Source organism: Anabrus simplex, chromosome X (assembly GCF_040414725.1).
Source record: "Anabrus simplex isolate iqAnaSimp1 chromosome X, ASM4041472v1, whole genome shotgun sequence".
Taxonomy (NCBI): Eukaryota; Metazoa; Arthropoda; class Insecta; order Orthoptera; family Tettigoniidae; genus Anabrus; species Anabrus simplex.
In genome coordinates, this window is record NC_090279.1 from 156,137,213 (window position 1) to 156,154,487 (window position 17,275).

General features: G+C 42.1%; 1 protein-coding gene across 1 annotated transcript in view; it reads left to right on the plus strand.

Annotated features, from left to right (window-relative positions):
* Positions 1-1,014: 1,014 nt before the first annotated feature.
* Positions 1,015-17,275, plus strand: part of LOC136886009 (calcium release-activated calcium channel protein 1) — a 107,071-nt gene continuing 90,810 nt past the window's right edge. The window contains exon 1 of the mRNA XM_067158720.2: positions 1,015-1,155. Within this exon, the coding sequence (XP_067014821.1) occupies positions 1,126-1,155 (30 nt within the window). The 5' untranslated portion in view covers positions 1,015-1,125. The remainder of the gene's footprint in view (positions 1,156-17,275) is intronic.

Here is a 17,275-nt window from a genome sequence, read left to right on the forward strand (position 1 = left end):
GGTAAAAAAAACCAAACCCCATGGCACTACAGCCCTTGAAGGGCCTTGGCCTACCAAGCGACCGCTGCTCAGGCCCAAGGTCTGCAGATTACGAGGTGCCGTGTGGTCAGCACGACGAATCCTCTCGGCCGTTATTCTTGGCTTTCTAGACCGGCGGTGTTAGGTACAGAAAAACAAGAAAGAAAAATTTTACGGAAAATTTTCGTCCCAGTCTGCACAGAGGGACTATGGATGAAAAGGAAATCTCATGAAATTTATTGCCATAGAGCCTACTGAAAAAATCTCAGACACTATCAGGAAAAGGAAGTTGAAATTCTATGGTCACATTCTCAGAATGAACAATGATAGACAGACCAAAATAACTCTAAATCGTGCCTCACACTCAAAGTCAAGAATAACTGGCTAAATGAAATAGAATCAGATCTTCAGGAAATCAACAACAACCAGCAAATTGTCAAGAACCGATCTGCTTTCAGAACACTGATTAGTAATCATTGTTTCGCGGAGCCAAAAGCTAGAACTAATAAAACCTGGACAGAAGAACGTAAGAAGAATTTCAGTGAGAGGATGAAGAGATTTGGGGAAGAGAAGAAGGTAAAATCATCAGCCAAAAACAGTTCAAGCGTGCTCCGCAGTTGGGCATAACGATGTAAAAAAAAAAAAAAAAAAAAAAAAAAAAAATGTGAAGAAAAACAACTTGGGGAAAATAACATTGATGAGTCAGGATTCGAACCTCAGACATGCAGAACAGATGCGACACTTCAAGTCTAGCCACTTGAATATGTCAAAGCATGTCAACAGTTGAATAAATCATTGTTCCCTTCCATCCTTGTGTTCGAAGATTATGCTTGAGAGTGGAGATGTTTGTGTCTCCGTACATTAGGTATTCCCATATACGCGGGATTCTTGGAATTCACTTCACTTGTCATTAAGTGTCTTGTCTATTTGCGAAAGTGCATTATGTTCAAATGACCCGAGGGAGAGAGCCATTTCACACTCACCGCCCCGAGAGATCTGGTGGTAAACATACTGTAGTTCAATGAAGCCTCGCCAGGTAGAGGGGGGGATAAAGGTACTCGCGTGTGGCCTTGCATCTGTTGCTTCAGTGAGTTTCGAACAGCTATCATGGACAGATCAGGACTACGCTATCGGAAGGTAAGCGGCTTGCAGGCCGGCTTTGATCGTCAACTATTACTTAAAAACAAACAGTTCTGTGAACGTCACAACATAAGCGCCAGGCCCATTGGGTCAAAGCCTATGGCGTCAAATTACGCCAAAACGTAACGACTTATTTTCGCCGTTCTGTAAAGAAATAATATTTTAATGTTACCGTAATTTATTTGTTTTTGTAGTTAGTGTGATTAGCTGCCATTCACTGAGGCCCGGGTTCGATTCCCGGCTCCGCCACAAAATTTGAAACGTGATCCACTCAGGCTCGGGATGTCAAATGAGTAGAGGGGGTTCGATTCCCGTCTCAGCCATCCTCGAAGCGATTTTCCGTGGTTTCTCACTTCTCCTAACTTAAGGCCACGGCCGCTTACTTCCCTCTTCCTTACCTCTCCCTTCCAATCTTCCCATCCCCCTCAAGGCCCCTGTTCAGCATAGCCTGGGAGAGGTACTGGTCATCTTTCCCAGTTGTATCACCGACCGAAAGTCTCACGGTCCAGGACACTGCCCTTGAGGTGGTAGAGGTGGGATCCCTCGCTGAGTCCGAGGAAAAATCCGACTCTGGACGGAAAACTGATTTAATAATAATAATAATAATAATAATAATAATAATAATAATAATAATGTATTTACTTTACAATTGAAACTAAATAGTTGCTAAGCCGTAATTATCGCTACCATATTATTAAACATTACTAAATAGAATTACTTTGTATTAGCTTCTTCACGTTTCTAAATGTATGATAGATATTTCAGTATTATCCTAATCAATTCACATATAAATGAAGTACATTATTGTTGTGCATTTAATGCTTGTATTTGATTAGGATATGGACTCTGCGACCAATTACATAAAATAGTAAAAGGTCAATAGGGTGATTAATCAGGAAAATTGTAATTTTTTTAATGATCGTCCATTAATTTATTAGAACTACTGGTCTGTTACAATCCTATAAAGCATTCTCTCGCCAACATTCCATTGGGCAACCGATGGATCTTGTTCCTTTAGGGTAGTACTCGAGATTTTCTCTGGGAAATCTTCCGGTAACCATTTTTTTTAACATGATTTTCCCACCTTTCTTGATAACTGTGTATACTATTGTGTTGCCGTTTCCGTTTTGAGCTCCTTCAATACAGTTTCATTTCTTTTATTATCCCGTCGATTATATCCCTTTGTTCTTCTAATGCATTTCATCTCCTTACTGATAATTGTATTAGCATCAGTTTTCGTTGTTGTCACTGCTTCATTTCCATAGCATAGGACTGATCTTGTTAAGGTTTTATATACATACATATGATCCTCCGTGGCTCAGACGGCAGCGCGTTGGCCTCTCACCGCTGGATACCGTGGTTCAAATCCCGGTGACTCCATGTGAGATTTGTGCTAGACAAAGCGGAGGCGGGACAGGTTTTTCTCCGGGTACTCCGGTTTTCCCTGTCATCTTTCATTCCAGCAACACTCTCCATTATCATTTCATAGCATTTATCACTCATTACTAAATCACCTTGGGAGTGGCGACTCCATTGTAATAACAGCCTATATATGTTTCATTCAATCCATCCCTGACCCGGTCAATGACTGGAAAACAGGTTGTAGGTTTTCATTTTCATACATACGTATAGCGGCATGTCTGCGAACGAAGGATAGCTTCATAACCTGAATATTTTATTTATGTTTACAAAATGCATTGAATACAGCATTTAAAAATGTTTAGTATCCGTTATAACTTCTGTATGTTGTAATATCGTGCGTCTTTTCAGTTTAGTACAGTACTGACTTGGCTAGTGTGATTAGCTGCCATCCCCGGAGGCCCGGGTTCGATTCCCGGCTCTGCCACGAAATTTGAAAAGTGGTACGAGGGCTGGAACGGGATCCACTCAGCCTCGGGAGGTCAACTGAGTAGAGGTGGGTTCGATTCCCACCTCAACCATCCTGGAAGTGCTTTTCCGTGGTTTCCCACTTCTCCTCCAGGCCGGGCCACGGCCGCTTTCTTCCCACTTCCCTGTCTATCCCTTCCAATCTTCCCATCCTTCCACAAGGCTCCTGTTCAGCATAGCAGGTGAGGCCGCCTGGGCGAGGTACTGGTCATCCTCCCCAGTTGTATCCCCCGACCCAGAGTCTGAAGCTCCAGGACACTGCCTTTGAGGTGGTAGAGGTGGGATCCCTCGCTGAGTCCGAGGGAAAAACCGACCCTGGAGGGTAAAAAGATTACGACGACTGACTTGGTTCTGGAACTGTCCAGAAGTGGTGGTTATTATTGTTTTAAGAGGAAGTATAATTAGGTAACCATCCTCTATTAACACTAATCAGAGGGGAAAACTGCTTAGGTTGCTGAGAGCAACGTTCGGCTCTAGAAAGGTAAGAACCACGAAGGGCGTGAAAATGGAAGACTTATCTCATATCGTCGGGGTCGGAAAAGAACTAGATTTGACCAAGGCAGGTCGGATTGGATAGACGAAAGTGAGGAGTCTGGCACAAGTAACTGGAAGATATGCTAGGACTCAGCCAAGGGCCCCGTGATCGCCAACCCACACTTCCGTTAAGATCCTCTGGAGCCTCTTACGATATCGTGGGTGTTATTCTACGCCCGCGTCCACAGGGGAAAACTGTCTGGGAAACTAATAGATGAGCAAACTTCGACTACGGAGTAATTCGTCAAAACAGCTGCAGTTGTCCCTTGTTATTTTTCTAACCTTTGTGCACGTGGCTGTGGGATGATTTGTTTGATGATAGTGTGTCCGTATTACAACATAGGTGTTCTGTTGTCGTTCAAAAGCGTTTAGAAAACCAGATGAAACTGAATTTAGGAAGAGGGTGATCAGAAAGCAACGTGATGGAGCAAAAATATGAATAAACTACCTAATAAAGGCTCATATTTTAGTAATATTTTGTAGATCAATAATAGCTAACCTTAATTCTTAAGTATCGTGTTTTATTACTATCCTGCAGGCTTCACTTGTAATACAATACCATTTGCACAAGTGATGTATTAACTTATACAAGAAGAGGTTATGTCTCATGCTAGGAATACTAATTTCACCTTTAATATCAGAAATGAGTAGTTATCCTAATCCAAACATGCATTGTTTTGTTTTTAAATTAATTGCTTTAGGAATTAGGGTTCGATTCCCGGCCAGGTCAGGGATTTTTACCTGGACCTGAGGGCTGGTTCGAGGTCCACTCAACCTACCTGATTAGAATTGAGGAGCTATCTGGCTGTGAGATAGCAGCCCCGATCTAGAAAGCCTAGAATAACGGCCGAGAGGATTCGTCGTGCTGACCACACGACACCTCGTAATCTGCAGGCCTTCGGGCTTGGTAGGCCAAGGCCCTTCAAGGGCTGTAGTGCCATGGGGTTTGGTTTGGTTTTTGCTATGATAAATCCCGTTGCTTAGGTTGCTGAAGGCAACGAATTAAAGATTGCCTTATTACGTAGTAGTAATGTGGTTGTTATTACTGGTCTAGGACAGTCAGAATATTTATAAATAGAAGAATCATACTAGACTAGTAACTATTGGAAACTAGAAATAAAACAAAGGAATTAGACCTAGTATATAATGAGTAACAAGAAACGTAAATCCGGGACAATTAATTCTCGCAAGTTTAAAGAGGGAAGGTAAGATACTCATCAATATATATATATTAATAACTGAATAATAACAATATTATAGTTATTTATGCTGTATGTATGTATGTTTAGTCCTCAGCCCGAAGGCTGGTTGGATCCTCAACAGCTCCGCCATCAGCTGTCATAGATGGCCTAGGCATCACTGAAGAGGCGTACTAGGGAAATGAGGAGTGAGGTAGTTTCCCGTTGCTTTCCTCACCGAGCCAGAAGTTGCTATTACATATCAGTCTGCCAAGCCCACTGAAATGCATGCACCAACCGACCCTATGAGCAATATTTTCACACCATTTATAGAAGGGACTGGCTGCAGAAGGAATGGCATTACTAGCATCACTCATACCTCAGTCACTTTCATTTTGTCAAAGCCAAGGATAAAGCTGAGACAGATCAATGAAAGCAACAAAATTGTTCTAGCCCATACCAGAAGACATAGTGCACTGTAAACACTAGGTCCCGCCAGCAAAGGCATTATTTATGTTATGAGAGAGTAAAGTAGGAATTTATTGAGGAGTGGAATGTTCAAAAAGTCTTTTTTTCTTGAACTCTTGTCGCTGTTTTTCCATTTCTACTAATAATTATGTAAATTATTTAATATTTTTATGAAATAGGTACATGCGTTTGTTACTGGATGAACGGAAATCTGTTTTCGATTATTGCATTGAACGGGAGCTGCTTGTAATCGATGGGAATATCGCTGGTTGACAAGGAGGAAAATATTTGAATGTGTTCGTGGACATCTACGCGCTGAAACAATGTGTAACTTATACCAGATGATATTTGGTTCTTTCCAACACAGTCAAAATTGCGTTCATGTATTCGTCCGTGTACTGCAGTCAGGCGTTCCAACTAAATCTTCTCGGTGCGACGTAAAGCCCCTAGCAAAAAAAAAAAAAAAAAAAAACAAAAAAAAAAAACACTAAATATTCGCATCGATCCCTGGCGGTTGGAACTATTAAATAGTCCGCAGTCTAAAGCATGTACTGAGCCGTACATTTCTGTGACATGCGCAGAAGCACTGTATCGTTGCCTCCTGCTGTATACGCTGATTTCTTTGGAGTTCCTTAATCAGCTGTTTTTACGCACATTGCGCGCTCTTCTCCAATTAATAAATTAATTTTACTGAGGTTAGGATGGATAGTGATGACGATTTTTTACACTCTTCATCCAGTGAAAAAAAGGAGGTACTATTTTTCGCAAAAATAAAAAGAAATTAAAATTATTTAGGTGACGTAATTAAACATCTGTCTCTAGTTATTTATGTATTGTGTTACGTTAGGCCTATAGTTTATGAAGGCACAAAAGGTACCAGGTGAAAAAAAAAATTGAAATACGAAGTATTTTTCAGAAGAAACTGTTCCTCAGTATAATGAAAATGGGTTTTTCGAGCATTTCCGCATTAGCCGAGGAGTTGCTCAAGATATTAGAAATCGATATGAAAGAAGTGAGCATCATAAAAGACATTACGGGCAATAAGGGAAAATATCGGCATTACACCAAGTTAGTATAGTAATTGCGTTACTCCTATTCCTTGGAGTTCATGAACGAAAATCCATTCCAACACAACCCAATCGTGTATCAATCCCGGCACCGATACGAAGTCAGCGCATGCGTATAGAGCGATATATGGATGCGTCCATGTACCGACAGCAAACTGCGTGCTGGAAAGAACCTTATAGGTAGATATACTAATTGTACCTTTAATATTATAAATGAATAGCTCTGTTACTCCAAATGTACATTGTTTTGTTTAAATATACAGCAAAACTCGTCAACACGAAATTCAAGGGAGGGGAATATTAATACAAGTTCGTGTTATAAGGGTTCGGGTTAAACGAGTATCCTAATTTTAGAGTACTTTACAGCAGAGTATTGGTGCATTGTACAGTATATGACTGTACACAAATAACTGTTGAGGTACTCAAGTCATTTTCGGAAGAGAAATTATTCAAGTACGGTATGTTTCTCTCTCTCACGGTAACGAAAAATGTTTTGTCACTTCATGGCCACCTGTATTCATAGCTTCCGTAAACTCAGTGGTGACCTTGGATGTTGCAGCAAAACGTTCTAAAATATTGGAGGACCGGACGAGTTAGCCGTGCGTGTAGAGGCGCGCGACTGTGAGCTTGCATCCGGGAGATAGTAGGTTCGAATCCCACTATCGGCAGCCCTGAAAATGGTTTTCCGTGGTTTCCCATTTTCACACCAGGCAAATGCTGGGGCTGTACCTTCATTAAGGCCACGGCCGCTTCCTTCCAACTCCTAGGCCTTTCCTATCCCATCGTCGCCATAAGACCTATCTGTGTCGGTGCGACGTAAAGCCCATAGCAAAAAAAAAAAAAATTGGAGGTGGTTAAACCTTCCTGGCGATTAGCTGAACACTACCGCTGCGTCAAACAAAAACAACTTCTTCTTCTTCTTCTTGAAAGGTGTGGTTGGACTCATGTGTTATCGTCCAGTCACGAAAACATTAATTACTTAACACTGACACATGTATCACTCGTATTGTACTTTAAAAAGTAATTGATAGAAAAAAAAAGGAAAAAAAACATTCTATAGGAGTCACACAAGAAAACGATGATAACATATAGACAGAGGGTAAAGAGATTTATATCCTACCAAAATTATGATAAACATTTTGCAATGGAAGAGAGAGCATAAAGAGACTGTCAGAGGATTATAATATAATATGTGCATCATCAAGAAACTGATTTATGCTGTTCACAAGAGTAGGAGTTAGAGAGGGTAATAAACACGAAATACTTGTGGGGAAGGGGATGCCCATGTTAAGCAAAGAGGATAGGAAGCGCTGGCGGGGAACATCAAAAGCAGGACATTGTAACAGAAGATGATTACTGTCAGTATCAGACAAGCCACAAGCACAGGAAGTTGGGGGAGGAAGATGAAAACGATTTTTATATTGGGGAGTAAGGGCATGATTAAAACGTAGACGTATAATAGATGTGATATGGCGTCGAGAGTACGTACCATAATAAAACCACGGTTTAAGAGGAATAACAGGTTGTAATTGATGATAAAAACATCCCTTTTCTCGTGACGTTTCATTCCAATCGGACTGCCAATGTTGATATGCTATATCCCGCACTTCATGAATGAGATCAGAAGGGGGGATCGCAAGAAAAAGAGAGGGGGATTGTTGTGATGCTCGTTTAGCTGCCTGATCAGCAGTCTCATTCCCCATGATACCAGAGTGACTGGGAACCCAAACTAGAGTTATATAAACACCAGAACGAGTAAGGATATATAAGAGATACTTAACGCTATATAAGTACCAATTAGGGGAAGAGAGAGGCGAGCATAAGGCATGCAGAACATTTTGTGCATCCGTGAAAATCGTAACCTTATCATAAGCATGTGACCTGATGGTAATGAGGGCTTGTCGAATAGCAAACAATTCGGCGGTAAAAACAGAAAAGGCAGAAGGGAGGGAAAACTCAGAGAGAGTATATGGTTGGGGGATATAAAAGGCTGCTCCAACGCCGTGTGCTGATTTTGATCCGTCAGTAAAAATGCTTACTTCCCTTATGTAGAGGGAAAGTCGAATACGTTTAGTTGCAAGAGGGGAAAGAGGAGTAGAATGTGTTAGACAAGAAAATGATTCAGAAGAAGATATAATTACTTGAGGACAAAAGGACTGACTGTCATAAGGGATAGAGTATAAAGGCAATGTGGGTAAACGGAGGAGCTCATCTTCTCTTGGTATAAGAGAACGAAATGCGGTATATAAAGCAGGGACACGGTTTCCACGGGGAGATTTGGAAGAATAATAAGAATGTAAAAGTCGTAGCTTGGGGATAAGCTGAGACCGGGTGACAGTAAAATGTTTGAGGACATACTTAGCGGCTATAGTCTGTCGCCGAATCTTTAAAGGCTGTTCACCGGCTTCTATTAATAAGGCATTGGTTGGTGTAGTTTTAAGTGCTCCTAAACAGACACGTAGTGCGCGGTATTGTATTGTATTTAAACGTGCAAGGGTAGTAGCAGAAGCGGTGTCGATAAAAAGAGCACAATAATCTAGCAAGGATCGAATAGTTGCTCTGTAAAGGAGAATAGCTGTAATGGGGTCAGCGCCCCAACTTCGACGGGTGATCGTACGTAAAATAGAAATAAAACGATCAGTTTTACGTTGAAGAGAGACCACATAAGGAGACCATGATAATTTGTGGTCTAATATGACTCCAAGGTAGGGATGCTGATTAACAAAGGGGATAGTAAGACGATCAAGAAGGAGAGGAGAACGGTTAGGTGCGCGAGTATGGGTAAATAGGATTGCAGCACATTTGGAAGGCGAGAGAGAGAAACCATGTTCATGTAACCAGAGAGCAACCTCATGAAGGACACATTCTATTTTTCTCCTACACACATCAACACTATCATGTGATACGTATAAAACATAGTCGTCTGCGTAAGCTAAAACTCGTGCGTTCTTTGTAATTATACGTTCTAAATCTCGCATATAAAGCGCAAAGAGGATACCGCTTAGTATATCACCCTGTGGGACTCCATGCGAAACGTGTCTTCCTGGAAACGGGGGGAAGGGGGATTTGAGAATGAGAGTGCGAGAAGTATATAGGCGTTCTAATAGAGAAATAAAAGCAGAGGGAAAGCCAAGCGAATCAAGGCACGACCATAATAGATGTAAAGGAACGGAATCATAAGCTCCTTGAATATCAAGAAAAACAGTAATAGTGCTATGTTTACGATGTCTAGCTAGTAGGAGATCAGTCAACAAAATATTGAGTGGATCTTGTGTGCTACGTCCTTTAAAAAAGGCATACTGATATTTAGGAAGGATCTAATGTTTCTCCATAACCCAGAGAAGACGCCGTAGTAGAATTTTTTGAAAGAGTTTCCTAACACAGGAACTTAAAACAATGCCACGATAACTTAAAGGAGAAGAGGGATCTTTTCCAGGTTTAAGAATTGGGACTAAATGAAAGTTGTTCCACTGTGCCGGTACCTGTAAGGTGAGAAGGATATTATTAAAAAGAGAAAGTAAGACAAGAAGACCGGTATGGGGTAAAAGTCGGAGCATAGTGTAAGTGATACTATCAGGACCAGGAGATGAACTACGCACTACTTGTAAAACGCACTGTAATTCGGACAGTTGGATGGGTTGAAGTAAAACAGAAAATTGGGGGGATATGGGACGGAAAGAAGAAAAGGGAGGCGGAATTGTGAAGTCAGGTGTTATAGTATATAGAAAAGAAAGAAGGACATTAGGCAGAATAATCGAATGCGCAGGATGTACAGAAGTAACACGGGTAAGTGCGCGAATGGCGTTCCAAAGGGATGTTGCAGATACGCGATGATTAAGAGAGGAGATGAAGGCCTTCCAAGACTCGCGTCTCTTTGCATTAAATATGCATTATGACGTTTCAACTGTTGATCTTCAGTTTATATCCTTTATTGAAATAACTCTTAGGGTAAGAATACAAGTGACCAGGTAAATTCACGATTGTCAACCTAATTGCACCAAGGAAGTCAATGTTAACCCACTTCCACGTAGTAGGTTCAAATAAACTATGACAGTGTTTTTTTTTCTTTATGTGTGTGTTGGGTGGGGGTGGGGGGGCGTAGACAGAATTATTAAATCACAAGTCAGAGAAAACTTACATTGATTTCATTAGCAAAACACAACAGGCACTAAGAAAAACAAAACACTGAACACGGCAAAGAAATTATAATTATAATTTGAAGATATGCCACTGTATTCTAAAGGCGGCCATACCACAGTCTAATATACGCAGTTACGAAGCTCCTTAGTGATGAAACGGCATCCTTTTGACAGGCGGAACGACACCAGCGCTCGTAGCGCCAGCAAGCTCTAACTGTCCGGAAGAGTTCTCTACTCAACAGCTGATTGCACTTTCCCACGTAAATTATAAACTCTAACCACCCCGACAACTATAATTATTAATCGTACATTTTAATAAAATACGTTGATACACTAGATTACTTATTGCTACAGCGTGGTAATAATACAGAAGGAAAATAACAATAGTTTATTTTCGAAGGAACAACTGATCACACCACTGTAGTTAAGGTCTTAGACACTTTCGAAATCCTATTATTGAACTGAATTTGGTAATTTCACATAAATCACACAAATAGTAATGAACTAAAAACAATTCAAATAATATTCAAAGATCTCAGAAATCTAAATGGCTGAATTTTGAGCTTTTTTGTTTTATGACATTGAAAACTCTCATTGCAAAATATCACAATGCAATCTAATCTTAATTTCACAAATAATTTCAACACTAATGACTTAGTACCTTCACAGCATTAATGTGGAAAATCAGGTATTTACATTAGAGAATTAATAGTATACCACATCCAAGTTAGCGAGCATACAGGAAATTCCTAAAAACAGCCCATGTTCTCTCGGCTCCTCTGACAAACGAGCAAGTGGCCGCGCGGTTTAGGTCAAGTAGCTATCAGCTTACATTACGGAGATAGAGGATTCGAACTCTACTGTCGCCAGCCCTGAAGATGGTTTTTCGTGGTTTCCCATTGTCAAAACAGTCTGTGCCTTAATTAAGGCCATGGTCGTTTCCTTCTCGCTCCAAGCCCTTTCCTATCCCACAGTTGCCAAAAGACCTATCTGTGTCGGTGCAAATCATCTCTTATCAATAACTTTCGGTTCGAAGTTTATTTTCGAAGGAACAACTGATCACACCACTGTAGTTAAGGTCTTAGACACTTTCGAAATCCTATTATTGAACTGAATTTGGTAATTTCACATAAATCACACAAATAGTAATGAACTAATGCGGAGAATCCATACTAATTTCTTCTTCTCTGCTGACAAACTCGCTGTCTCCAAAATGATTCGAATATAACTTTATGTTATTGTACAAATAAGTAGTTCACATTTTTCTCCAATAAATCAGCCCTCCTACTATTTACAAGCAATTTTCTTGCCTTTCTTCGTTTCTTAATCCGTTTACCCTCCAGAGTTGGTTTTTCATTCGTACTGAGTGAGGGATCCCACCTCTACCGCCTCAAGGGCAGTGTCCTGGAGCGTGAGACTTTGGGTTGGGGGATACAACTGGGGAGGAGGGCCAGTAGCTCGCCCAGGCGGCCTCACCTGCTATGCTGAAGAGGGGCCTTGTGGTGGATGGAAAGATTGGAAGGGATAGACAAGGGAGAGGGAATGGAGCGACCGTCGCTTTAAGTTAGGTACCATTCCGGCATTTGCCTGGAGAAGTGGGAAACCACGGAAAACGACTTCGAGATGGCTGAGGTGGGAATCGAACTCCCTTCTATTCAGTTAACCTTCCAGGGCTGAGTGGACCCCGTTCCAGTCCTCGTACCACTTTTTCAAATTTCAAATTTCGTGGTAGAGCCGGGAATTAAACCCGGGCCTCCGGGGAGGGGGGCGTTGGCAGCTAATCGCACTAACCACTACACAGAGGCGACAAGCAATTTTATACACATTGAAAATTAAAACACCGCTACGTGTTAGAGGTTACGGTTCGTTAAAACGTTATTTAAGATAATTATAATTACAATTGGATGGATTTCACTATGAGTTACCTTTCTGAATCACTGTTGAACGGAATGTATTAACGCGGAAGTCTCGATTTGTCCAGCCTTCCACAATTTATAGTATCTACTTGTCACGTAAGGCTATACACTAAAAGGCAAATATCGGCGTCCTATTCTCTCTTTTTTTTCAATGGCTCATCACTGCTGCCAACTTGACTAGTTACATATTTTCCCGACCCGGCTGGGAATCGAACCCGGGACCCTCTGAACTGAGGAGGTGCTAGCATTAGGGCTGAGAAAAAAGGAACCTACCCAGAGGGGAAGCGAAGTAGACAGAGGTTAGGGAGTTTTCCATCCGTAAATTAATCTGTCATTTATTCAAAGGTAACCAAATATATACAATATAATAACTTTAGCACCTTTCCGATAATAAACCAATTAACTTCTATTGACCTCGTACATTCATCAACAGAGAACAGAAAATCTATCACCAAAAGGTAATATAAAAGAAATACAAGTATTACCAGAATATAACAGTAAAGAAATACATATTACGAAAATGAAATGGCTTCAACTCTTACCCAATTACACGCCCATTCGCTGCCACAAGCATTAACCTTTCACTCAATATACACATGCAACTTACACTCACGATTTACACTCCGATGCTCGCAGCCCAGCAGCCTCGGGTTCGAAAGGAACCCCAAAGTAGACGCTCCGATAGAGCGACAAAGAGTCAAATGCTGGACACAACCAGCCACCAAGACTACGCTTGAGAAGGGAAGGGAAAGGAACAGGAGGGGGGAACAACCAATGTTGAAACAGCAAATCACATACCAGTGAGATACTCTCAAATCACTACTACTACTACTACTACTACTACTACTAAACGTTTTCATTCCTCCCCTGAAGGGGGGAGGCGGGCCTCTTAGACGATGACGCCGTCTCTCAGGCCGGGAGATTTGTTACGATGAAGGAGATGTGCGGAGAAGGTCAGGGGGTGGGCGGCCGTGGCCTATACTACGAACTGTCCCGGCATTCGCCTTAGTGCAGGAGAATGGAAAACCACGGAAAACCATTCTCATGCCAGCCGACGGGTGGGACCAGGCGTGAAGTCCGGAACTGTGCCCCAGGCCCGTCTCCCGAATGCAGAGGCGTAGAGTCACGGTAGAGCCGTGGCCAACTTTCCTCTGCTCGGTTGGCCGGTCAGAGTACAGAGCTTACGGGACAACAACCCACTCTGCATCTACCGACTTCTCAAATCATAGCGCAGGCGCACTTGAAGTGTCTGTAAGCGTCTTTTGAGTCTGGGAGAGTAATTCGAAGTTTGTTATACAATTTCTTAAAAAATAAATGAAAAACATATGTGATAGAGCCGAAAGCCAGTACGCTGACCATTCAGCCAACGAGTCGGTCAGTTGGATATTGAAATTACGAGACAGAACCATCAACAAACTATAGTTTGGCACACAAGTGTTGGAGTCTGACATTTGAGCGGCGAAAGCAGTAACTATGAAGTACGCTGCGTTGTCATAGTTACCTCCATCTGCGGCATACCACCCTTTCAAACAGGCTGAATAGTTAATCAACGATTTAGGCCTAATGCAATTCAATAAACTTTGGCCCGTTCCTCAGCTCGTACTAATAATTCCGGCATTTAAGATAGAACACGTCATTGCCGATAAATATGAGATTTCATACCTCAACAAATGCACATGTTAAATAGAGAATAGAACGGTACAACTAGCCACTGATATACTTGCAAAAAGAAACTAACAACGAAAATAATATTCAGAAAACAAACACTTAAATTGTTACATAAACCAGCAACAATTAACATAGTACTACTCCGAATAATATCGCAAAAGCGACTGAGAGCGAGCCAACCCACGTGGCGATAGCTTCTTTAAATGTGGCATCTCTGTTATCGTTGCCATAGCAACAGACCAGTTTCGAGCAGCGTTAGTCAACTTTTCCTCGCCGGTGGCGCTAAACGTCAGGCTTCAACTCTCGTGGACCCAACTATAATCTCAATGTGAGTGTCAATAATGGACGTTCCTTTGCTTTTAACTACGCGCGTTACTTGCATTCCTAGAAGTTAAAAACACAATAAATAGCATCGGCAAATGAGATATGCTGACCCAGGGGAGTTAAAAAAGAGTTCGTAGTTCATGGAATAAATTGAATTATTTACATACACAGTGTCCCGTTTCTCTATGGGGTGGGGTGTGAAGCGAAATGAATCTTCTTAGCGAGTTTTTACGACCGGATGCCCTTCCTGACGTCAAGCTCATCAGGGGAGTTAATGAGATGAAATGAATGGCATGATATATGATGGTAGAAAGGTGATGGTGAAATCCGGTGCCGACACATAGCCTACTCCTATCAAATAGCACCAAGGGGTCTGCTTAAGACTTTACGTACACATCCGACGGATGAACCACCATCATCAGCGAGATATGCCCTCACTCCATATGAAAACTGCGGAGAGGTTAGGAATTGAATCCAGCCGTTTGGCATGCAATCTAGGGATTAGAAATAGTATACCAACACCGCTCCTACCTTACCGGCCAACAATGTGATGGTGATTTTTCTTCGACCAACGGGACTCGAACCGGCTAACCACACTGTCAGACCATATAGACTTCACGCCTTAAAGATCATGGCCAACAGGCGGGAATAATAATAATAATAATAATAATAATAATAATAATAATAATAATAATAATACTGAAAAGGAGATTGAAATTCTATGGTCACATTCTCAGAATGAACAATGATAGACTCAGCAAAATAATTCTAAATCTTGCCCTCACACTGAAATCTATTACAGAGCTAATGAAGGGAACGGATGACTTCCCGAAACATGTATGGTAAAATAGTTTTATTTCATTATAAGGTGTAATTGACAAGGCGGATTCAAGTAAAAACTATTTTAAATAGTTCTGTAATAGATTCAGACTAGTCAATACAGAACAAACAACCATATTAACCTATTATGGTAGTGCCGGGATATCCCAGGACGGGTTCGGCTCGCCAGGTACAGGTCTTTCTATTTGACTCCCGTAGGCGACCTGCGCGTCGTGATGAGGATGAAATGATGATGAAGACAAAACATACACCTAGCCCCCGTGCCAGGGAAATTAAATAATAATAATAATGTTATTTGCTTTACGTCCCACTAGCTACTTTTTAAGGTCTTCGGAGACGCCGAGGTGCCGGAATTTAGTCCCGCAGGAGTTCTTTTACGTGCCAGTAAATCTACCGACACGGGGCTGTCGTATTTGAGCACCTTCAAATACCACCGGGCTGAGCCAGGATCGAACCTGCCAAGTTGGGGTTAGAAGGCCAGCGCCTTAACCGTCTGAGCCACTCAGCCCGGCGGGAAATTAAACAATGATGGTTAAATTTCCCGACCCTGCCGGGAATTGAACCCGGAACCCCTGTGACCAAAGGTCAGGACGCTAACCATTTAGCCATGGAGCCGGACATCATTTCAATAAAAATCCCAAAAGTTCATCTATTTACATAGAGCCATTTTCAGAAAAAAGGATTAAGGAATTTGGGGGCCTCCAGGAGGAAGGCAGAGAGAGAGAGAGCAGAAGAAGAAGCAAAGGAAATCTGTTTGGACGGAGGAAAAACTGAGGGAACGTAGTGAAAAACTGAAGAAATGCTGGAAAGACAGAAAGCCAAGGAGAGGAAGAAAATCATGACGTACTTCACGCGGTCCACAGATGGCCAAGGTAGAAAAGAAAATGCCGGGCTGACTGGCTCAGGAGGTAGAGCGCTGGTCTCCTGACCCCAACTTGGTAGGTTCGATCCTGGCTCAGTCCGGTGTTATTTGAAGGTAAATACCAAATGTGTCACCAGACATATTTTACATATACCGACATCTTACGACATGGAGTGTCGAATGGACTTGTTTTCGCCCTTCAACACTCGAGTACCTCTGCTGGGTTTGAACCCCGATCTTAGGCTCTAATCCACAGCTAGGAGAAGTTTCAATAAACTAAAAGCAGACCTCAAATAAGCGCTGGTCGTTATCTCTACTGAGACGTTATCTGATGACCGACTTACTGTTGGTTTCCACATAACCCTGGAAACTTAGAGATCTCAGAAGACAATATTTATCAACTATCATCATCATCATCATCATCATCTGTTTACCCTCCAGGTTCGGTTTTTCCCTCGGACTTAGCGAGGGATCCCACCTCTACCGCCTCAAGGGCAGTGTCCTGGAGCTTCAGACTCTTGGTCGGGGGATACAACTGGGGAGTATGACCAGTACATCGCCCAGGCGGCCTCACCTGCTATGCTGAACAGGGGCCTTGTGGAGGGATGGGAAGATTGGAAGGGATAGGCAAGGAAGAGGGAAGGAAGCGTCCGTGGCCTTAAGTTAGGTACCATCCCGCCATTCGCCTGGAGGAGAAGTGGGAAACCACGGAAAACCACTTCCAGGATGGCTGAGGTGGGAATCGAACCCATCTCTACTCAGTTGACCTCCCGAGGCTGAGTGGACCCCGTTCCAGCCCTCGTACCACTTTTCAAATTTCGTGGCAGAGCCGGGAATCGAACCCGGACCTCCGGGGGTGGCAGCTAATCACGCTAACCACTACACCACAGAGGCGGACTATTTATCAACTAAAAAAATAAATCTCAACAGAATCGGCGCCAGTGTTACGTCATAAGAAATCGTTCATGCTACAGCCCGAAGAGCCCCTAATAAAGCATAGTTTGAATTAGATCAACCCGCAATCATCATAATATAGACCCGAAGACTCGTGCACGCTAAAAAGTAAGATACCTACATAAAAGATTAAAAAAACGTCAAACATGGATAAATCATCCATGACAATAAAGCCAATCTAAAAATAGGAGAAAAGTAATACATTAAAGAGTTCGACAACGTTGGATCGTGTCGTCTCAAAGGCTGACTCCTAATTGATTCCGAAATGAACGTCTTGATT